Source organism: Sander lucioperca, chromosome 20, assembly GCF_008315115.2.
Source record: "Sander lucioperca isolate FBNREF2018 chromosome 20, SLUC_FBN_1.2, whole genome shotgun sequence".
NCBI lineage: Eukaryota > Metazoa > Chordata > Actinopteri > Perciformes > Percidae > Sander > Sander lucioperca.
The window spans coordinates 23,643,081-23,668,548 of NC_050192.1; the positions used below are offsets into that span (position 1 = coordinate 23,643,081).

Genomic DNA, 25,468 nt, shown 5'->3' on the forward strand with positions numbered 1-25,468 from the left:
GCTATCTGTATAGGTAGATGTGAACAGCTTATGACTTGGCCTGAAAAAAAAGTTCAGTCAAAAGATTTTTTTTCACTTTAATCCCAGAACTTGAGTAAATGTACTTAATTATATTCCTCCACTGATAATGCTATTTCTGAGTTTATTAATGGGTTCTTGCTTCATCCAAATATACCCAATAATTTATTTGACAGACCAAACATATTTCCCATGTCTATGATGTGGTGTTTTAATTCTTTAATGTAGTGTGCTTTACTGTTATTGACTCTTTATTTCCTTTATGTTGAGAGTAGCAGAGGACTTTGAAATTGGTGCATTAAAAGCACAAATTGATGCATAAAAAAGGTGTCCCTTGCTGTGTGCTTACTGATAAGTCTTTGTTTTCTGTGGAAAATAAGGGACGACATAACCGTTTTGACAGAGCTTTTTATGGCATGGTGAGTTATTATTATGACAAGTTATTATAGGCTACCTAATGCCAGTGAAATGTCAGCAAAACACTATGATTTATTTTCCCTTGCCAATATTGGACAGTTTGTGATATAGCCTACGGTAGAAGTATTTTCTAGAAGTGGTTTACTGTATTTAGCTACTTAATACACTACTTACATTTGAATTTAGTTTGACCTTCAACCAATCCCAAGTTACTGCAGTTATAGTTCACTGTTCACAATATATATATTATATCACATACTGTCATAATTTATCATATTAAACTATATTATGTTAATATGTTCTTCTTCTGATTTGTGTGTCATATTCTATATTACAGTGATATTACATATATATTTAATACAGACAAACACTAAGTGCCATAATTTAATCATGTCATCAGTCACCATGTTCTTTTTATATACCCTTTATTATTTAAATAAAATGTCCTCTCTTGTGATCAATAAAGGTTTATCTTATCTTATTTTAGTTACAGTTTAGTTACATGCAGTGAAAGAACTCCTTAGTACAAATAATATCTACACACAATTTAATTGGCTCAAAATATCTCAATTGACAGGTGAAGGGTTAGGGTGATACAGCTCAGCTTTAATAAAGCCTGCTGATGTGTTGATAAGCCACTTAATCCGTTTACAGCCTCACTGATATAGGTTAAGAAGCTTTTTAACTCAGTTTGCAGTTCTAAGTATAAACTTTGCATAAAAAGAAATCTGAGTAGCTGCAGGTCTTCAAATGTCATGGGGTACTCTCCCTCAGCTTTCAAACTGAAAAACAACTAACTACATCCTGGCTCATGCACATTTATCATTTTGTCCATCTGGACAATGTCTGGTTCATCAGTGTTTGCTAAAGGCAGCACCTCTTTGTTTATAATACAGGAATTCTTATTTTACCTATTATTATGTGTGAGGTAATGACATGGATTTTAACATTTTTGGCAGGAAACAAGGTTTAAAGGGTTACAGTAAAAGAACAGGCTTAAGTTTCAAACTCTCTTTAGCAGTTCATGTTGAGTCTTCTGCAATGTGTTTGTGCATCCATCCTCACCTCTCTCTTTCACACACTCACAATTTCCCATGGCAGTAAATATCAGAGGGATTTTTGCATGAAATAGACAACTTAAAACTGTAAATGCAATATGATGAGTAGGGTATGCTTGGAATTCATTCATTTTTCAGCATTTTGTGATATTTTCCACATTTCTGTAGCCTGATTGACACCAGATCCAAATTTGCCGGAAGTTCGTCACGGTTTTCCTAGGCAAACATTTCTGCTGAATTACCAAGTAATGTTTAATCTGAGTTATTTTTTTCTATCTCTAGATCCTGGTACAGGGTGGGTGGTTAAGGATGTGTGCGTATAGACACTGCTTATATAAACCATTTGGTGGACTGTTTGTGCAGTTCCTCCTGGTTTCACAGAGAGAGCATCAGGCAGCATGACCTCGCAGCGATGGATGCTGGCATTCTGCTTTTCACTGGCCTCAGGTACCATGCAAATGTTTATTTAATCATTGGAATACTATTTAATTTTTCTAATCAGAAAAAGCGGCAGGAAACAAGACCATTTCAAAATCAAAATGCTACAATATGTCCAAAAAAAAAACAACTACTGAATTTTAACAGCATTAACAGCAAAATGATTAAGATGCAGTATTTTAAAATTTGCCATATTGTATTAAATTATATGTTGTTTTTCATGGTTGTTTCCATTATTTTTATTTTTATTTTTTTTTAACTAGTCTGGAGTTGGAAAAAATAATGTGCATCAGTGTAACATGAAGTGGTGAAATAAAAAAGTACATTTTACTCCAAACCTGTACTTACATACACATTTTGGGTACTTGTACGTATTTCAATTTCATGCTGCTGCCGTACACTTCAAAAACAAAAATTGTTCTTTTTACTCCACTACATTTACAGTATATGACAGCTTCAGTTAATAGTTGCTTTACATATTAAGAGTTTACACAAAATTTATGATGATTGTATAAAATATGATGCACTGTTGTAGATTAAACCACTTAGTAGCACTCAATAGTCCAATTAGTTAATTATTTTTACACTGACAGGAGTAATTTTTTCTCAATGATGAGTACTTTTACTTTTGATACTAAAGTAGAGTCAGCTAATAAGTGACATTTTCAATACAGGAGTTTAACTTGTAATGGAGCATTTAATATTGTGCTATTGCTACTTTTACTTTTTTAAAGAATCTGAATTTTTTCACCACTGATGTGTATTATCTGTGCTTTACGTATCTGTATATGTTTTTATCAAATACCAGAGGTGGGACAAAGTCATTGTTATGCAAGTCACAAGTAAGTCTCAAGTCTTTGCCCTCGAGTCCCGAGTCAAGTCGAGTCAAAGATGAGGCAAGTCCCGAGTCGAGTCACAAGTCAAAGCCAACAAGTCTCAAGTCGAGTCCAAAGTCCTACCATTTTCGTTTCGAGTCATTTCAAGTCATTTCAGTTTCAGTGTATGCAATATTAAGAATATTTTCACTGCTTCAAAAGTCATAAGAAAGCCCTTTCTCTCAAGAAACTGAAGTCATATGCTTTATAGCAGTGGTGGGGACGGGGACCCCTGGGTGCCACGAGGGGGTGCTAGGGGGGCCATGGCAAGTTGGCATGAAAAGTATAGCAAAACAAAATAATTGAATAAATTAAATAACTAAAGTAAACCAAATTAAACCAAAAATAAGCTAAACAATATTCCCATTAGTTAAGAACTGCACTATAATAATCTATTGCATCTCTGAACATTACTACTGTAATCGTTATTATTTTATTTTATTACATGGCTTGGTTGAATTCCAATGTAGAATGCGGTCTGTTATTTCTTGATAACAGACCGTTGCCATGAAAAACAGAGCGTTGCTATGGACGCAGTTCGGTTTAGCGGAAGCAATACAATCGTTTTTAAATCAATAAACTCCTTTTTAAATCAATATTTTGTGTCAAAGTATTTATTTGGTAGGTAGCCATGTAATAAGCGGGATAATGTATAGCGAGGCGGTAGTTATAGCGAATACAACCTGATATGAAAAGGGAAGGCCAGGGCTTAATTTGAGCCGGAACACGCCGGAACATGTTCCGGCACCTCCGACGTTGGATCCGGAACCTTTTTTATTGGATCCGGCACCTCCTGTGTCACTATGAAAAATTAGTCGCCTAAATGAAAAAAATAAATTACTGTTTGTGTAGTGTTCAATGTTGTTATCTGTCTTGTTAGTCTTGATTCCCCATTGAAGTTCCACAAAAATCTTGTGTTTGCATTTTCAATGCGTTTTGAGGTGAATTTTCAGGGTAAGACAGAGGGAGGAGAGGGACGGAGGGAGGGGAGACAGAGGGGGGAGAGGGACGGAGGGAGGGGATCGGCACTTCAACAGCTCGGCGCTGCACTTGAAGTGACACAAGCGCTTGTGCTGGTTGAGGATAAAAATGTCAAAAAGACAACAAAGTTTGCTTAACTTTTTCAAATACGCTGGCCAGTCGGATCCCAAACAAGCAAAAATCGTTTTTGCCGATCAAGAATGTGGAGACCACGGTGGGTTTTATGTTTTAATTGTCCGATGGATAGTTGCTGCTTTTGAAAACGATCGTTCGTGTATTTTTTTTTTTATTTTTTTACATTTCGCACCGATGCAGTGCACGTTCTGAAATAAAAATAAGCATTGCCCTGATGTAGCTACACACAGCGTTGTTTAGGCTTTTTTAGTCAGAGTCAGAGAAGCATACGTAGGCAGGTGTAATTTTTGTTTTGGTTCCGTTACCTCCAACCCCCGTTTTGAGTCGCCGGATCCACCCCCCCCCCCTGCGCTCCGGGACCTCCCACTTTACAAATTAAGCACTGGGGAAGGCTAATGGTGGATCTACTGTGACTGTGTTATGGTAACGTTACTTTAAAACGGACGTTGACATGATGTTGGCGAGGTTTTCCATCTGAGTGTGCTACACTCATGTACCTCATATAATCAGGGTTCAAAAATCCCTATTTTTGTAAGCATGAACCAGCAAGGGAGACGTGTGTTTACTGTCTCGTTGATACAGTAAATATGCAGCAGCTAGTATGTTACGGTACATACATCCGATAAGGTGCTTAGCATTCGTTCAAAACTTACCTTTCTTTGTGCAACTTCAGGTGTCGAACAAAGTTGGACGTTGTGGCAGTTCCGTCTGTAATCTTATAACCCGCATGTTTTGCAAACTGCAACTCTTTTTTTGTCGACTACCTCGTAATTTTTATAGCCAAACGAAACTATCTTCGGTATCATTTTGCCAACTGGCGCGTTGTTGCTTGTGCTTCATTGGTTGTCTTGCAATGTGCCTGCTTAGATGCTGTCGAATCAAAACAACGTGGGACTACAGTGATTGGATGTCGTGCAGGCAGCGTGCGTGCTCTCTGCATGCATACAGGTGGTGCACATTTTTTTTCCACAGATGCAGATATACTGAGAGCGGCGCGGCCGTGTGAACATTTTCTTCCCCAGTTTTCATGGGAAGTAGCAAGTCTTCTCGAGTCAAAAGGTGCAAGTCCAAGTGAAGTCACGAGTCATTGATGTTAAAGTCCAAGTCGAGTTGCAAGTCTTTGTACATTTTGTCGAGTCGAGTCTGAAGTCATCAAATTCATGACTCGAGTCTGACTCGAGTCCAAGTCACATGACTCGAGTCCACACCTCTGTCAAATACTGTGTCTGGTATAACAATAACATTCCTGTTATATCCAAGGTATTTCTGGTATTATTAATTATTCATAATTTTATATTATGAATCACGTTTAATTCCACTTTGACACAGTATTTCTCTTCTAGTTTTAAGCCCAGGGGAATCTATCACAACAACAGAAACTCAGAAATGTGAGTATACATCAATCAATCAATCAATCAATCTTCAGTTATCATATCAGTTAATTACACGGATACATTTTTAACTTCATTATTATGTTATATGTATGGGCTGTATATTTCTGAAAGTCATTCTGTATAAAATATTTTTTATTTTATTTGGTTTATTTTATCCAATAGTGTTTTATTCTATTTCTTAATGTGTATATATGTATATATATAGATATATATATATATCTATATATATATAGATATATATATGTATTAGATTAGGCACAAGCTAATTACACTGCATGTTGTACTGTAACGTGGTTTGTGATGTATAGACCTGAAATAATAGTTGATCATGTGGCATATTCATTTTAAAGTGGTACTCTTAAAAATCTTATAATGCACTTTAATGTACAAAAAGTGAATTTGCTTTGTTTTTCATGATTGGAGGAATAATACAAAAGTAATTCAAAGCTATTAGATTTCATTATTGAGTTCTGAATTGGTGGGACACAGGCACCCTAGAGGGCACTTTATCACGTTTTCTACACTGGAAGGGCATGTATGTGGCTTGTGTATGTGAATGTATTAATGTTTTATGTTAGTCTGACACCATCCTTGGATAGTATAGTAGGGCTGGGCAATATATCCATATTATATCAATATTGTGATATAAGAGTATGAGAGTAGATATTGTCTTAGATTTTGGATATCATAATATCCTAATATGACATAAGTGTTGTTACTGGTTTTAAAGGCTGCATCACAGTAAAGTGATGTCATTTTATGAACTTACCAGACTGTTCTAGCTGTTCCATTATTTGCCTTGAACCACTTAGTCATTGTATCCACATTATGGATGATTTATCAAAAATCTCATTCGCTGTTCGCCAGCAGCAGCAGCAGCAGCCATTTTCTTTGTTTTCAAATAGCAGGGAATTCACACGGAACCGACGCAACTCTGCCGTCCTTATGTTAAGCCCGGCCACCGACTCGATACACGATGTGATTGGCTTGACCAGAATTTGGTGTTTCCAGCTCACAAGCCAATGGAGAGTTGCTAGACTGACCCTTGCTGTAAATTACATTTGCTGCCACTAGGGTGTGTCTAGATTTCTAGGCTACTATAGTATAGTATACTGTATACTATCTTATATATCAAGGTACTATAAATGTTTGTTGGAAGAGATTGTAAGCAAAGCCTCAACGTGGAAAGCATGACATATAAAGGTATAGGTATAAAGGTCCTGTTAAAAATAAAATTAACCTGTGCTCTAGAGGGCACTTTATCACGTTTTCTTTACTGGAAGGGCACTTGTTTTAAATAGCATAATCAAATAAATTGATGTATTGCTTCGTTACTGAATTCAGTCATGTCTTGAGCCATTGTCTAGTATTAATCAGTACGTTGTGATTAGACACTTGCAGGACATTTGGCAGCGGGGTTGTCCAGCCTTTCAGCGGTTCAAGTTTCTATGTTCGCTCCAACTGCCCATTCACCCTAACCCGTTTCACCCACAACCGGGTGGAATGTGATATCACCACACGGCGTGGTGACAACGGGCTGCTGGTCCGAGTTGAGATCATAATCAACAAAGTCAGGACTGTTGTGCAGAATGGGAGCATCCTGGTGGAGAAGAAAAGGTGATGCAGCTTCATTACAAGAACACTGCAGCCACACAGAAAACCAAATGATGAATCAGTTTGATCTAGTTTGATAAACTCAAAATGTATAATCTAAAAAAAAAGAAATGACATTATTCACTTCACTGCACACTTGTTTTTATTCCGCTCAAGGACAAAGACAAATTTTATAATCAAACTACACATTATTTGCTATATCACATTACATATCCATGATTGGAAAGGAGCTGGGTAAAGACTAAATCAGCCACACTTAGAGAAGTAAAAGTATGAGAATGCTGCAGGTAAGTGTTTTGCCAAAAGGCATACTCATTCACTTAAATGACATTCATACTTAGCCAAACAGCCATGTGGTTTTTATGCATTCTAAATATTATTATTGTTAGTTGATTATTGGCTTTGACTCTGGGCCACTGTATTATTAATAGTTTGCATCTCAAAGTTAAGTTAAATGAAAACATAAAGAGTGTTGTGACAATTCTGCAATGGTGACTAAGTGGACATTGTAATACTTAATATGTAACTAGTTTTATCCTGTTCGTTTTTTTTTAAATCAAAAAGGAACTGAGAAGTAAAAAAAGGCCGACTGTGGTCTTAACATTGTTAGACAATCCACTGTGATAACCCCTGTTGTCTGCATCTATCTGTAGGCCCTACTGATACAGTATCTCTGTATGTTTATTTGTTGACAGTGTTTCCCTTCCATATGACCACACCTACCAGCATATCTTTCACTACGGCATCTACACTAAACTGAAGAGCTCGCTGCTCCCTCTGTCTGTCACCTGGCACGATGTACCAGGAGGAATAGACTCTTTGCGGGTGAGTTGACAACTTACAGTAGACACACACAAGAGCATAAACACAGGCACACAGATGCATGAACACATCATCCATATCCCATATCCATATAATATATATATATATATAATAATTAGTAATTGGTACTGGTTTGGTACTGCCAAGCACTACCTGAAGCCTTTTTTTTTTTTACTTGTTGTTAAGGTGGAGCTAGAGCAGAAGCTGAGCACCGACATGACTGGACTGTGTGGAAAACACAACGTCCCAGGTATGACGGTTAAATTACCAGAATTGATAGCAAGATTGTATTATAGCAATAGTAACATTAGCAGAAATACTTTTAGTAGTAGCAGCAAATATAGTGTTGGTGGTAGCAGCAGTAGTACAAATAGTGGTTATAATAGCTAATAAATGAGTTTTCTATGGAATTGGTAAGCTTTTGTTTAGTTGTTTGTGATGTTAAATAAAAAAAAAAAAGAGAGAAAATTTCAAAAGTAAAGTGAAACCATGAGTGTAAAATGAATGCTAATGTGAGTTTTTCTACTGTAGCTGATTATACAAATGCACACATTATGTTTATGCAAACTTTTGACATTTGTTTGCTACAGTTTGCTCTAAGAATGTAATATTCTCATGATATCAGGCAACAAGGACCAGTTGGTTAAGGAGAGCGTACTTCCTGATGACACATGTCAAACCCGAGATATTGTGCCCGCTGAGAATCAAGTAAGTTAACTATTGCAACAACTGAGTGTGAATGTTGGTACTGCTCCTCTGTATGTACTTTCTTTGGATTTTGTTCACTCATTGATCTCATTGGAAAGAAAAAACACAGGGTATGAATTAAATACACTAGGGACAACCCAAAAACATACTGTAATACCAAAATATTGTGTCATAAATGTCATACTGCAACTTATTTTTTTTGTAAATTTACGTTTTTGAGAGGCAATCTATTCAGCTGTGTTTAAACATAAAATTGTTAGGTTTGAACACTCCAACACCATACAATATAAGTCCTAGTTCCAGATGTTCAGTTGGTTTCTCTGATGATATTTTTAGGTATGCAATATGTTCATTTCCAACACCTTGGAATGTCTGCAAGTCATGGCGCCTCAATATAGCCAACTCTGTCAAAAGAACATTTACGGCTATGAAATGAGCAAATACATCGGCTGCGCTTTCTTCAATGAAGTTGTCCAAAAGTGTGGAAACAGCTATGCCTGGAAGACATGGAGAAGAGATACCAAATGTGGTAGGTGCTCTTTAAAACTAGATTTTAAAGATCTTCAAATTGTTTGGCTCAAATGTCATGTTTGGACATTTGATGAGCATGTTTCTGTGGGTTAATGCAGCGGAGCCAAGTTGTTCAGGAGACCTGGTTTATGTGGAACAGGGTGCGGCCTTTGTTCCCAGCTGCTCAAATCCAAACCCTGGATTCTCCAACCAAGAACTCACCAGCTCCTGTGTCTGCCCAAAGGGTGAGCACTACCTGACTTCATGATGTAGCTCTTCACATGTTGTTTCATTGCTTTTTTTTTTTTTTTTTTTTTTTTTTGCCTGCATGAGCCAAATAATAAAAGGTATGTTCATTTGTGTTGTAGGCAAGGTGCTTAATGATCACGCAGATGGTTTCCACTGTGTGAGTGTGTCCAGCTGCCCCTGTGTCTTTGCTGGTAGGAGATACTCACCCGGAGACATGCGCACATCCAAGTGTCAGTCATGGTAAGTCAGCGGAAAAACTTACCGAATATTCATGAATTGCAAATTTCCATCTGGGATCAATATAATGATCCTATTTGAAGTTATTGATTTACATGTCATCCTCATTTCTTTCCACAGTGTGTGTGACAGTGGAAAATGGCAATGCTCTGAAAACAACTGCCCCCCCAGATGTCTCATTGAAGGGCAGTTTGTGACAACATTTGATGGCAAACAATATGCCCTTCCCGGTAAATGTACATATGTGGCTTCCCAGGTGAATATTATTCCCACTACCCCACCATATAACATTAACCAATGTTGTCTATTTTTTATGATACTCACTGTTTTAAAAAAAAAAAAAATTCTTTAAGGGTCTCAACTGGACGATAACAATCAAGTTTTCTGATGAGGCACCCTCTCTGGAAACAGTCACTCTTCTGCTTTCTCAGGTACAAGCAGTCTTTGAGAGTTGAATTTAAAACAATATGTTCTGTCAAATAAATGTCAAGCAACAGTTATGTACAGTCACTGAATATTAATGTCTTTCTTTTTTGGATTTGCAGGAAATGTATACGTTTTCACATGACAAGGTTAAATTCAGAGAGGAGGAGATCACTGAACTTCATCAGTCTGGTAAGAATTGTCGTCCATTGCATCTATTGACTGGATCTTAATTTGAAATATGTTACATGTCTTGTAGCCTAGTAATCCGTCCATAATGGCTTTAAACCACTCACCCAATCACTTACCACTCTGTCACCTGTCAGATCATGCTCTGGTTTTCTGGCAGTCCTCCATGTATGTCCAGGTCCACACATCCTTTGGTATGAAGATCCAAGTCCAGGTGTCTCCTGAAATCCAGCTGTACATCACCCCACCCAGAAACCACACAGAGGTGATCTCAGGTTAGGATCTCAGTCTACTAACAAACCAAAATATATTGACATCGACATTCTTTGGGATTCACTTCCATCGTGGCTAAGAAATTACCAAAAAGAACTGTCTATATGCTCTGGCGTGGGTAATCATAGTCAGTCCATCATTCAGGTCTTTGTGGAAACCACAACAGTGACACCACAGACGACTTCACCACCAGCAGCAGGATCATTGAGAACTCCGCTCAACCTTTTGCTCAGTCCTGGAGTGTGGGTGCTTGTCCGGAGAACATACACAGCACCTGCATCAGCACAGACAATGGTACCAATTAGTAATCAAATAAATTTATGAATTTATAATAAATAAAAATATGTGAATAAATCCATACTTAATGTTTTATTTGTCTAAAACAAATCAGACATGAAAGAATATATTACACTTTGGAATTAAAACACTGGAATTTGCTAATTATTTAGCACCTGCTTGCTTGTCTGAGATACTTTTAAAGCTTTAGTGCGTAACTTTTGATATTAATAAACGTCCGTTACGTTCAAGCCATTGCCAAATGAGTTGCTACAAAGCTAATTAAGACTATCAGCTCCACACAACTCTCTCTGTATTTCTCAGTATGGCTGTGTTCAGAAGATTGTGGCGTCCGGTGACTTTTGAGCGCAGAAACTTGAGTAAAGATACTTACCTCTTCTGAACAGTCAATCATATTTTTTTTAATCCATCGTGTCCTCCGTGGCTACTAGCAACTGCGTGGAGGAGGGGTGGGGTGATGTGTATCATGTGGACGCACCGACAGTTTTGTTGTCATTACTTCGAATTCCTCATGGGGGCGACAGAAACTATGCACTATAGATTTAACTACAAGGTAAAACAAACATATTTCATGATCTCTGATCTCAATATGTATTTTTGCAGAAATATTTGCTGATGAAAAGTGCTCTGTGTTGAACAACCCAACTGGAGTATTTGCTCCATGCCATGGTTATATCCCAATTGATCACTACCACACGGTAAGACTTGCACTGAACTTAACCTTTAATACGTTTTGTCATTTTTAGCAATTAACTGTCATTGACATATCAATGTGCGACTCGTTAACAAAAAAATTGATTTTTATTTTCAGGCTTGCATCCAAAGAACATGTAACTGTGGCAGCAGTCTGCTGCAGTGCTTGTGTGTTGCCCTGGGCAGCTATGCCAAAGCCTGTGCCAATCTGGGTGTTGTAATTGGTGACTGGAGGACAGCCACCAACTGCAGTGAGTTCAGCTTTGATAAATATACAATTCTCTTGTTGTTGTTTGTTCACTTTTGCGATAATGATAAAAGCATGATTAGGTACAGCTAGGTTGAATCAACAACCGTGTTACAATTGCCAAGAGTGGAAGTTTGTTAATGAAAATGTCACATATTAGTACTAGTAGTAATACAAATCAGTGGCATATTTAACGGTAATCACAATGTTGTGTTGCAGCTTTGAAATGTGAGAAGAACCAAGTATTCTCCTACAACATGCAAGCCTGCAACCACACATGCCGTTCCCTGTCTGGCCCTGACCCTCGCTGTGGGCTGGAAGACGCTCCTGTGGAGGGCTGTGGCTGTCCAGAGGGAACTCACCTGAACCAAGGAGACACCTGTTCCCCAAAGGCAGAGTGCGTTTGTCACCACTTCCGCGGTACAACGCCCCCAGGGTCTGTTGTTATTGACAGTCGACAGTGGTGAGCTGACCATCTAAGTACTTACAGATTACAGAACTGCTTGAATACCATTTATCTTAACATTTTACATCTGTAGTTTACTTTCCCAGTGGCTGAGGCTATTACTCACTGTCTGCCCTAACCAAATCTTCCCAGTGCTGTTATAGTATGCTCAATTGTGTAGTCAACCCTGGTGATGTACACATTCTTGTTGTATATCTGTTATATATGTAACCAAATTCTGTGTCTATTGCAGTGTCTGTGAGAATGGAGAACTGAAATGTTCTCAGGATTGTGGTAAATATAAATACATATTCCTTTATAATAAACATATTAAAATTATACTGATCCTTCGTTACATTTTACTCAATTGTTGGAAATTCACCCAAAATTATGGTAATAAAAAATCCTTTAACTCTATAATAATGTTTTAATTTTATGACTGTTTGCATCAGGGTGCAGAAATGGGAAGGTTTGTGTTCATTGCTCCGAGAATCTTGTTAACACAACTCAGAAAACCTGTGACAGCAAACCAATGGTAGGTCAACAGATATATATATATATATATATATATATATATATATATATATATATATATATATATATATATATATATATATATATATATATATATATATATATATATATATATTTATGTACACTGCTTGCTTATTCTTGTATTGTTATAGAATATATTATGACTGAACATATTTTTATGGTGATATGATGCTTTTTCTCACAATTGAGAGCAACTACTTTTAATTTTTACATAAACTTCCTGTCAGTGAATTGCATCTCTAACATATCCCCTTTGTCCAAAACAGTTTTCCTTAATTGTGATGTAGGGTAAAACATTTCTTTGAGCTAAAAGATTTTCTTTTGGTGGGATTTCCAGGGTGCCAAAATGACCTGTGAGAGTGGCTGTTACTGCCCAAATGACCAGTACGAGGATCACCGTGGAAACTGTGTTTCTCTGCACAACTGCACCTGTGTGTACAGCGGCAAAGTATTCAGTGCAGGACAGCATGTCAAAACCAACTGTAAAACATGGTAACGCCTGCATTATTGCTGCTTTCCTATTTGTTAATTCAAAAAGTCTTTTTTTCCTTGAAAAGCTAATAAAGCCATGATGCAGAGGCTGACTGAACGGCTTACATCACTCTATCTTGCAGTGTCTGTGATCAGGGTAAGTGGGACTGCAAACACGAGCAGTGCCCTGGGAAATGTCAAGTTTACGGAAACGGACACTACCAGACCTTTGACTCCAAATGGTACCGCTTTGATGGACAATGTCAGTACACACTTGTAGAGGTGAGACCAAACATGAAAATGGAAACAAAATCCACTGCTCACATGTTTCTTTGCTGAAGCCTTGGCCTCCAATGCATCACAAACACAGTAAAGGACACAGTATATCAACTAAATACTACAGGTCATTTAAAAAATATATATAGGCTAAAGTTTACCATATCTTCAAGGGTATGTTTCTAACTGTGATCTTTTTACTGCAGAATGACTGTGGAAATAGAAACGGCACCTTCTCTGTCAGAGTGGAGGGTGTGCCCTGCTGTGATGAGGCGCTTACCTGCTCTCGCTCTATCGTCATCGACCTGCAGGTGGACGACTGTTTTTGGGATTCACAATTTTCTTCACTAAGACCCTGAGCTATTGTCCACATGTTTATCATCTGTCTTAATATCATCATACTGTAATATCAATTCCTCTATTCATTCATTTTCATCTTCACACACTTTACGAGTCAAATAAGTTGTTACATACTCGGATCATTCAGTCATCATTAAAGAATAAATATATGCTGGATTTAATGGCAGATCAATAGAATCAGTAAAGTCTGGTAACTTCTCCCTTATCAATTACATTTTTTTTCCTCATAATGAGTTGTACCTGTGCTGTCCTAAAAGGGCAAGGTCACCCTGACACTGAGTGACATGAAGGTGACCAGACGCCATCATGAAGGCTGGACTCTGCAGGACCATTCCCTTTACTCCACACACACTGTGGGACTCTACATCATAATCTCAGTGCCAAGCAGAGGGATAACTCTCATCTGGGACAAACACACCCGGATCACCATAGAGCTGCATGTAGACTGGAAGGTAAGTGATTTTAAAATGTAGTGGTTAATGTATCACTTGTGATTACATATTTTGATCCTCAGTATGAATTAATATTAGAAACTACTCAACATAAGGTGAATTTTTAAATCTTAAATACACATTTTGTACAATTGCTTAATGTCTTTTTGCTTGAAAATGTCCGACTTTGGCAGTATCAGAAAACATTATGTTCCAGCATTGACCATCGCTGATAGATCCATCCAGTCAGCACTTCCTTTAATTTTTGTGTAAGTGTAAGTGTAATTTCTGAACTTTTCAACCCTCTCTCCTGCAGAACAGAGTGTGCGGCCTCTGTGGGAATTTTGACTCCAACGAGATGAATGACCTACAGATAAGTGGCTCAGCAGGTACATGGGTCTTCTCTTTGTTTTATGACGGACTTTTACTTTTGTCATGGTGGTCAAAATAACACAAGAATTTATTCTTTTAGTGGTGTCCAGTCCCCTGGCATTTGGCAACAGCTGGAAAGCCGCCACACCCCCTTGCTCTGATGTGACCACTGAGATATTTCCATGTGAACGCAAATCTTACTGCTCAGCCTGGGCCCAGCGGCGCTGTATGATCATTACAGGAGACACATTCAAAGATTGCCACTTAAAAGTATGCATTTTACATATTTATCATGCTACCAACACTTACAGTAATACCCTTTACAGAGAGCCCTTAACGTCTGTTCTGGGTGTTCTACAATCCCCAGGTGGAGCCAGATCCCTACTACCAAGCCTGTGTGCAGGAGTCCTGCTCCTGTGAGTTTGAAGGGAAGTTTCTGGGCTTCTGCACAGCTGTGGCAGCCTACGCAGAGGCATGCAGCGACCAGAATGTGTGTGTAAAATGGAGGACACCTGATTTGTGCCGTAAGTTAAGACCCTTTTCCCCCTTACTAACATTAGTTTAAACTTAACTATAAAAGCCATATTTTTTTCAGATGGGAGGGAGGTAACAGTAATGTGACATTTAATAACAATGTTAAACTTAAATCCTTAAAAAAGACACCTCTCCGTTAAGTTTACTTTTGTGCTAAAGATTTCAATAACTTGACACATACAGTACATTACAGTCAGACAATTTGAAAGTAAATATCAAAATTTCTTTCCACTAGTGTTTTACATACTTTATATACTTTTACATAATGTTTTATTAATATTAAAATATTTCTTTGTCATTATGCAGAGGACTGACACTGTGCAAGACACATAAATAAAGTAATCAATCAATATAGCCAACAATTCATATCATGAAAAGTGTGTCAATTATTATTGGATGTTTGCTAAACATAAACTATAACAATTTAACTTGGGATAATTTAAACCTTAGCGGTCTACTGTGACTTCTACAACGAGCAAGGCCAGTGTAGCTGGCACTATGAAGCCTGTGGTGAGATGCTAACCTGCGGCAAAGACAACTACATCAATCACAAGTTGGAAGGTAACCAGACTTTTTCAGTTGTATTCACAAATATAAGAACATAACTTAATTCTCAGTCATCAGTTGAATTTAATGAAAATGAAAAGTGAGAAGAATGTCCTAATGTAACTTAGTTTGTGCCTAATTTTGGCAGTAGTGCACACAAACCTGGCATTTAAATGAAATCCTCACAATTTAGATATCTATTGTGTGTTTTTTCCTAGTCAGTGTTTAGTAATCCATTTGCAACTATAAAGAACACATTTTGTTTATTCTTGAAAGGTTGCTACCCCAGATGTTCAAGGGCAGCGCCATACTATGATGAAAATACTGGTGAATGCACTGAATTGAGGAACTGCACCTGTTATTTTAATGACACTGTCATTAAGCCTGGGGCAGTGGTGATGATACAGTCTATAGAGTGGTAAGTTAGGCCATTAATAATGTATATACAGTATGTATAAATATGTACATTTTCATTGTAACCAATATGAAAAAATATAATTTTAGAAAAGTACTGGTACATTGACAATTGGATATTTCTGACTCTCTTATGTTATCCTTGTTAGCCGCTGTGAAAATGGAACAATAAGCTGTCGTAAGTATGAATTATACCTCTACATTTATACACATATACAAAAATATTAAATGGGTTTTTCTGGCAATTAGCTTTTTGAATGTATTTTGTGTCTACACAGAACCTCCACCTAACATCACTACAACTAGCACCACTACACCTACCACCACTGCCACCACTACACCTACCACCACTACACCTACCACCACTCCCACCACTACACCTACCATCACTACACCTACCACCACTACACCTACCATCACTACATCTACCACCACTACACCTACCACCACTCCCACCACTACACCTACCATCACTACACCTACCACCACTACACCTACCACCACTACACCTACCATCACTACACCTACCACCACTCCCACCACTACACCTACCATCACTACACCTACCACCACTCCCACCACTACACCTGCCATCACTACACCTACCACCACTACACCTGCCACCACTACCACCACTACACCTTCCACCACTCCCACCACTATACCTACCACCACTACAGCTACCACCACTCCCACCACTACACCTACCATCACTACACCTACCACCACTACCACCACTACACCTACCATCACTACACCTACCACCACTCCCACCACTACACCTACCATCACTACACCTACCATCACTACACCTACCACCACTACACCTACCATCACTACACCTACCACCACTACACCTGCCACCACTACCACCACTACACCTACCACCACTCCCACCACTACACCTACCACCACTATACCTACCACCACTACAGCTACCACCACTCCCACCACTACACCTACCATCACTACACCTACCACCACTCCCACCACTACACCTACCATCACTACACCTACCACCACTACACTTACCATCACTACACCTACCACCACTCCCATCACTACACCTACCACCACTCCCACCACTACACCTACCATCACTACACCTACCACCACTACACCTACCACCACTACACCTGCCACCACTACACCTACCACCACTCCCACCACTACACCTACCATCACTACATCTACCACCACTACACCTACCACCACTACACCTGCCACCACTACACCTACCACCACTCCCACCACTACACCTACCACCACTTCCACTACTACACCTACCACCACTACCACCACTACACCTACCACCACTACCACCACTACACCTACCACCACTACCACCACTACACCTACCATCACTACACCTACCACCACTACACCTACCATCACTACACCTACCACCACTACCACCACTACACTTACCATCACTACACCTACCACCACTCCCACCACTACACCTACCATCACTACACCTACCACCACTCCCACCACTACACCTACCATCACTACATCTACCACCACTACACCTACCACCACTACACCTGCCACCACTACACCTACCACCACTCCCACCACTACACCTACCATCACTACATCTACCACCACTACACCTACCACCACTACACCTGCCACCACTACACCTACCACCACTCCCACCACTACACCTACCACCACTTCCACTACTACACCTACCACCACTACCACCACTACACCTACCACCACTACCACCACTACACCTACCATCACTACACCTACCACCACTCCCACCACTACACCTACCATCACTACACCTACCACCACTCCCATCACTACACCTACCACCACTCCCACCACTACACCTACCATCACTACACCTACTACCACTACACCTGCCACCACTACCACCACTACACCTACCACCACTCCCACCACTACACCTGCCACCACTACCACTACCACCACTACACCTACCATCACTACACCTACCACCACTCCCACCACTACACCTACCATCACTACACCTACCACCACTCCCATCACTACACCTACCACCACTCCCACCACTACACCTACCATCACTACACCTACCATCACTACACCTACTACCACTACACCTGCCACCACTACCACCACTACACCTACCACCACTCCCACCACTACACCTGCCACCACTACCACCACTACACCTACCATCACTACACCTACCACCACTACACTTAACACCACTCCCACCACTACACCTACCACCACTACCACCACTACCACCACTACACCTACCACCACTACACTTAACACCACTCCCACCACTACACCTACCACCACTACCACCACTACCACCACTACACCTACCATCACTACACCTACCACCACTACACCTAACATCACTACACCTACCACCACTACACCTGCCACCACTACCACCACTACACCTACCACCACTCCCACCACTGCACCTACCACCACTCCCACCACTACAACTACCACCACTACACTTACCACCACTACACCTACCACCACTCCCACCACTACAGCTACCACCACTCCCACTCCCGCCCCTCCACCAGTGTGTACGTGTACAGACTTGAAGAGGAGAAAACAGTGGAATTGCGGTGAGACGTGGACAGAGGACTGCTTTCATAAAAACTGTACAGATGGGAAGATAGAGTTGACTTCGGTGGATTGTCCAACTACTCCAATTCCAAAGTGCCCCAGAGACCAGGTCACAAGAGTCTCAGATGGATGCTGTGAAACATGGAAGTGTGACTGTAAGTGTATCCTTGTTGTCTCTGCCACTGCTCTTGTCGGCCCTCATTTATCCCTCCTTTACCTTTTTTATGTTCAATATTTGCCTCTACATATCTACTGAATATCTGAGTGTTTATTGTGTGTGGTTAGGCAGGGTATTTTACTCTAGAGTTCAAAGTGCTACAAGATCATCAAGTAATCTTGCTCCCAATTCCCTTAAACCAATCCGCACTGACGTATGTATCTCCTTATAACGCCACACTCTGTGGGGCTGTACTTTGGGATATTGGTGCTTTGAACTAAATGCTAACATCAGCATGCTGATGCTAACATGCTGACATTGACAACGTTAACAGGCTAATGTTTAGCAGGTAATGTTTACTAAGGTCACCATCTTTGTTTAACTTTTGCCACTCAGCATGAACCACAACGTACAATTGAGGCTAATGGGAATGTTTCGCAGGTAAAGGTAAACAGGGTAATGATGTAATGGACAAATGTAAAATTTGATCAGATGATGGTACTAGAGATAAAGTAAGGGATCACCAAGGTCATTACAATGAATCCTTTGGGAAACATGAATGTACAGTATATACTAAATTGAATGGCAATCCATCCAATAGTTGTTAAGATATTTGAGTCCTGACGAAAGTGGTGAATTTACCAACCAACAAAGGCCATCCCTGATGTGGCTAATTCTTTTTATTTTTTTAAATAGATTTCTCGTTTTCTGTCCATACCTACTAAAATCACCTCTTACCCTCCCTAGGTCGCTGTGAGCTATATGGAGATCCCCACTACATCTCTTTCCAAGGTGTAACCTTTGATTTCCTGGACGATTGCACCTACATCCTGGTGGAGGAGCAGTCCCCACTTCATAATCTGACCATTGCTGTGGACAACTTCTACTGTGTGCAGGGCCTCCGAGGCTCCTGTGCTAAAGGCATCATCCTGAAATATCAGAACAACATAGCTACACTCAGTATCCTTCCCAATAACTTTGTACAGGTAGGATACAATACAACTGTATTGATTTATAGTATTTTATGTCACCATGCCTCCTTAAACAATATATTTGCTATTTGGCTACAAAGATGCTGATAATCATTTTCTTTGATAAAGAATGTTTTTTTACTTAAGCTCTACTATTTAAGAATATTATACTCTATTGAAAGAATGAGCAAGATGATTTGCTATTGATCTAATCTGCCCTTAGGCCACTCTGAACAACGTAACCATTGAGCCGCCATATGAGGAGCATGGGTTGAGGTTTGAGACCACGGGGTACATAGTGTCAATCTACATCCCAGAAGTTCGCTCTTATGTCTCCCTCAGTCCGTATTATACCCTGGTGGTCAGTCTGGCTATGGAGCACTTCCTCAACAACACCCAGGGACAATGTGGTGGGTAATGGATTAAAAGGGATGGTCCATGTGTGTGGTGAAGTGCATATTGTATATCCATTTTAACAGTAGGTGTTTACCTGTGTGTAGAGTGGATTTTCAGTTAATGCAAAACCCTTAAAATCTCACAAATTATTGGGAATTTTAATAGCTTAATCTTGTTTGTCATTTGTTCAACAGTAGCCGACATGCTGCTTAATGAGCTTATAGGCTAAAAAAAGCCAGAATTATGTTTGGCTTAAAGCTGTGTTAAACACTTTCTGACCACTAGAGGGCAGAAAGAAACATGAATTCCAAAGAAACTTGATGTCTGTGACCCAATTTGCTTGCTCACATTTTACCCCTACTTTTTTTTTTTAGATAGCATATTCGCTGCTTGTTTGAGGGCTGTTTGCTGGAATGTCTGCATACAGTTTATATGGTCTACATGTGGGCCAGAGAAACATTAAAATGTGCTAAATTTGGCTACAAGCTGTATATAGAGTGTTTATGTAAATTCAAATGTATATGTGTATGTTAGACATCATATTGCAGCTCTCCATCTTCTCTCCAGGTGTATGTGGTGGTGGATCATGTATCCGTAAAGGAGGGCAGATCGAGGAAGACAGCTGCTGTGATAAGACGGCCTATGACTGGGTGTACTCTGACCCGCTGAAGCCAGCGTGTGTTTCTGCACCAAGGAACAGATCTTGTCTTGTACCCTCTGTCACACCCCCCACTTCACCCTCCTGCTCTGCGAGCAGACTATGCGAGCTGCTAGACCACCCGTAAGCTACACACACCTCTTTAGTGAATTGGTGGTAGAATTGAGAATTAGTGTGTTTGCTTACACTGTATATCATGAAGGAGAGGCACAGATCTTCTCCTTTACTTAACAGCTACTTATATGACTAATGCAGACACATAGTAGCAACCACCCAGAGTCACCCCATACACCCAAGCTACAGCTTAACAACCTCCAAGCAACCACTTAGTAGTGACCTATAGCAACCACCTAGTACCACCCTAGAAAACATATGCTAGTGTTCTATATTGTTTCTTGTATTTTCAATGGTGTTTAACCTTGGCTGTATGTCTCTCTGTGTATGTTTTGAGTTGTTGTATGTTGTATATCGGTATATTCTTTAACTATTGACTTAATCTATCCTATTCTGTTTCCTCAGAGTCTTTTCAAATTGCAGCAGGTACATGAATCTGAAATCTAAAAAGAAGAACTGTGAGTTTGATTCATGCAGAAATGGTCCTTGCTCTTCACTAGAACAAGCTGCTGATGAATGCAAGAAGGCTGGTTTCTGTATTGACTGGAGAGGACTGACTGATGGAGGCTGTAGTACGTACAGTATCTTTTAATGTTTTTGCACACATTTGTGTTTTATGGACCTGTAATGATGTTTTGATTAAAAATGTCAATGATAACTTGTTCTTGTTCATGTTTCAGATGTGACATGTCCAGAAGGATTGGCTTACAGAGAATGTCATAACAAGCTGGATGACTTCTGCGATGGAGGGTTTGCAAAGTTTACTTTTATTAAATACCACCTTTACACTCGTTGGGACATTTGTTTCTCACTTTATTAAATCCAAAATGTTCTCCTGTCAAGAATTCCACCATTTCTATTTGTCTTCTGTTTTGGCTATACAGGAGACAATATCCAGGAGCCTCCCTCGAGAAAAACGAGGCAGGCTGTTTTTGTCCCAGTGGCCTCTTCAGGGCAGGAAATCACCCTGACATCTGTGTGCCTGACTGTGCCTGTGAGTAACATGGCCTATAAGGCTGACACTCACACCTAGATATATGTTGTCATAACTAGTGTTAATGTAGAGTTTGTGGCTCTTCCATCAGATTGTAAAGGACCACTCGGTGAGCCCAAACTGGTGAGTATCTTTGTCTCATCAGTGCCGAAATAGTAAAACCTCTGACTCTAGATTGGATTCTAGATTAAATTCTATACCTGTCTTCCAGCCTGGTGAGGTATGGCAGTCCGGCTGTTATATATGTACATGCAACAACCAGACTCGCACAGAGAAGTGTGATCTAAAACCTCCTGAGCCAGCTCCCCTCTGTGGCCCCAATGCTGTACTGGTAAACACCTCTTGCTGTGGTGATCAGATTTGTGGTAAGCACTGGCACGTCATAATACTTTACAATAATTGGTTTAATCTCAGAGACTTTCCTTTCCTCACGTGATTCCACCACCATTAATTTTTCAGTTGAGAAGACGTGCAGTTATCATGGACAAACATACAAGGTATGTTGTGTCTAATCTGATGACCGTAAAGGCAAACACATTTTCACACTTTACATTGGAATGAATCATTGTACTGTTGTGTCTTGTCATGATACCTGTCATTGGGTGTGTAGGTTGGAGACAGATGGACGGATGCCGCCCATCCCTGCTTGTCATATAATTGCAGCAGTGAGGGTATTCAGACTGAGACTAGAGTCTGTCCCACAGTAAAGTGTCAGGAGGTACTGCACACACCCTGCTGTTGCTTAAAACTCATAACTGTAACATCTTACAAGCCTTATTCTACAGTCATAACTTGTGTATTACTGCAATTCCCAACAGCTAAAGCAAGTTTTTCATTCACATTTATCGGGTGTTTTTTTTTTTTGCTAGATGGGGCACATAATGAAAGGTTAAGGGGCTAGTTAACCATGTGAAAAGGGATTTTTTTTTTTTTTTTTTTAAAAAGCTGATACACTAGAACCAAGCCATAGTTAAGTGTGTAAAGAATAAGTAGAACAACAAACATTTAACATTTAGCTGTTGTGATCTATTCCCCAGGAGGAAAGAATTTGGGATGATCAACACTGCTGCTTTACATGTAAGTCAAGTCTTAACTTGATAAAGAGTAAAGTTGATGAAATGTTTTTCTCCCACACATCACGTTGCCTCCCGTATTAATTTCCCCTTACTTCAGGTAACCAGAGGTGTGCTCCGAAGGTGACCAATATCAATGTTACCGTAGACAACTGTACCACCGTCATGCAGATACCTGTGTGTCAGGGCCAATGTGTGTCTCAGCCCAGGTAAGAAATATATACCTGTCACTTATGAATAGCAATAGTTATGGCATTTTAAGGTTTTTAGTGTTCATACTGAGGACTCCCATGTGGATTTTAGAGACTTTCCTGAATTTGAACTCTGGTTAAGGACACAATAACACATCTCTATTCCTGCCTCTGTCTGTCTCACTCTCTCTCCCTCCTCCATCTTCCCTCCCTACTCCACCTGTGCCTTGGCTCAGACTTTCCTTAATTTTAACCATACATCTGGAACAACCTCCCAGAAAACTGCAGGTCCACCGCAACTGTCAGTTCTTTTAAATCAAGGCTGAAGACCTTTCTTTTTGATGTTCCCTTTCTTTAATTTCTTATACTGCAATGTGAATTTTATTCTCGTATTTTATCTGTTTTCATTTTTTACTTTGTTTTTAATTGCTCTGTAATGTTTTATGTAAAGCACTTTGAATTGCCCTGTTGCTGAAATGTGCTATATAAATAAAATTGCCTTGCCTTGGTGAAATTACAATAACACATCTCCCCTCCCCCCCCGTGCCTTGGCTCATTGCAACAGTGTCGTGTTACACGGTGACCTGCAGGTGGAGCAGAAGTGCAGATGCTGTCAGGAGTTGAGCTCAGAGAGGAGACCAGTGACTCTGCAGTGCTTTGACCTCACGATCAAAGACTACACCTACAAGCACATCACCAGCTGTGAGTGCCGAGCCTGCAGCATACCACGCTGAAAAATACTGACAGCTCAGACTGGAGATATCCTTCAGATTTCCAAATTGAAATCTAATGTATTCAAATTTAATGGATTACTAATCGAAAATCCCTCCAATTGAACATGCTTTTTTCTGTATTTAAAGCAATTACTGAATCTGTTTTCAATCAAATAAACCAAATATGCATATAAGTATGTGTCTTCTTTCGGTGTAGTATTAACCCCAACTTGGACCTGGTTTAAACATCCGTCCTGAGTCATACGATCACAGGTGGGCAGCTCAAATTGAGGGTAAATTTCACATTAAGAAAAAAGTATTTTACTCATGATGAGTTGTAACTTCTGGGTAACCTAGTTGAAAGGTAAAATAGTTAACAATTTCCCAATTTTAGCCCATAACTTCAATGGTAGACCTAGCATGGCTTACAACATGCAATTTCCCTTGTAAGGCTAACCTGACAGACAGCTTAGAGCGGAGCCAAGAATAACATTTTGTAATGTATCCTTTAGATTTCCAAATCAAATGTATTCAATTTTAATGAAAAATCCATCAGTCCTCCAACTGAAGCAATTACTGAATCTGTTTTCTATCAAATAAACCAAATACATTTCTCATCACCAAAGTTTGTAGTATGCGTCTTCTTTCAGTGTAGTATTAAACCCAACTTGGACCTGGTTTTAACGTCCGTCCTGAATGATCGATCCGATGTCCTGAGTGGACTGCTCAAATTGAGGGTAAAATTCTCAAAGACAAATGTATGTTGCTGATGAGTTGGAACTTCTGGGTAAACTAGTTGACAGGTAACATAGATAGTTGCAGTTCCCCTATTTTAGCCCATAACTTCAATGGTAGACCTAGCATGGCTAACAACATGTACTTTTCTTTATTAGGTCAACCATTAATTCCAACATATTTTTGAATTAGAACCACAACATAGTTAACGGTCATCTAATATACACCTTGACAATGCACCATTACAGATAAAATATTTTTTCAAATGAGAGGACACTCATTAGAATTTATTCAAACTCCTCTGATGCTGAGTAGATGCTAGATCACACCTGATACCTGTCATTGCGCAGGCGTCAACACTAGGGCTTCAACGCCATTCAAAAGACGTTACTGCAGTGTCTCTCGCTCGCTTGGTTGCCAATGTTGTTGATAACTGCTTCCCAATTCCAGATCACATTCCTGCTGGAACATTATGTAGCTTTTGGTTTAGAAGAATTTACAAGACTCTTTTAGAGCATCAAAAAGTGACCCCAAGGGGTCCTGACCAGACTAACAGCGACCATTACCACATGATTAGATGATAACGGCCTTCTGAACCTACTAGTAGGTGTAGCAGGCCCCTTCTAACCCATATCTATAGAGCTGATAACCACTGGTAACGCCCATTCAATGGAGTGATAACATTTAAAAAAAAATCAACTATCTATTACCAATCGAAGTAAGCAAGAAAATATTTTTGTAGTTTGTGTAAACTTGCCCTTTAACTGTAAATTTGCTAAACTCCCTATGGCATTACTGCGATGAAAATATGAATTACCAAATATGAAATATAGCTGGCGAAAAATCCAAAGCCATTGTTAGGGGCCATTAATAGGACAGGAAGACTTTG

General features: G+C 39.6%; 1 protein-coding gene across 1 annotated transcript; it reads left to right on the forward strand.

Annotated features, from left to right (window-relative positions):
• Positions 1-1,832: 1,832 nt before the first annotated feature.
• Positions 1,833-24,035, forward strand: LOC116054606 (mucin-19-like). Its single transcript, XM_035996145.1, has 44 exons — positions 1,833-1,940; positions 5,266-5,310; positions 6,708-6,933; positions 7,626-7,755; positions 7,939-8,002; positions 8,378-8,460; positions 8,797-8,989; positions 9,090-9,215; positions 9,339-9,459; positions 9,577-9,712; positions 9,810-9,887; positions 10,002-10,071; positions 10,206-10,343; positions 10,486-10,635; positions 11,242-11,336; positions 11,450-11,582; positions 11,798-12,041; positions 12,277-12,317; positions 12,476-12,558; positions 12,916-13,070; positions 13,193-13,331; positions 13,532-13,636; positions 13,943-14,137; positions 14,433-14,505; positions 14,589-14,758; positions 14,856-15,012; positions 15,473-15,583; positions 15,845-15,986; positions 16,132-16,166; positions 16,477-16,690; positions 18,533-18,732; positions 19,482-19,720; positions 19,929-20,115; positions 20,669-20,882; positions 21,279-21,445; positions 21,554-21,623; positions 21,758-21,867; positions 21,959-21,990; positions 22,079-22,232; positions 22,327-22,364; positions 22,478-22,585; positions 22,905-22,944; positions 23,041-23,149; positions 23,697-24,035. Exons 1-44 carry the CDS (start codon positions 1,892-1,894, stop codon positions 23,863-23,865), a joined length of 5,538 nt encoding a protein of 1,845 aa, XP_035852038.1. The 5' UTR covers positions 1,833-1,891; the 3' UTR covers positions 23,866-24,035.
• The last annotated feature ends 1,433 nt before the right edge of the window (positions 24,036-25,468 follow it).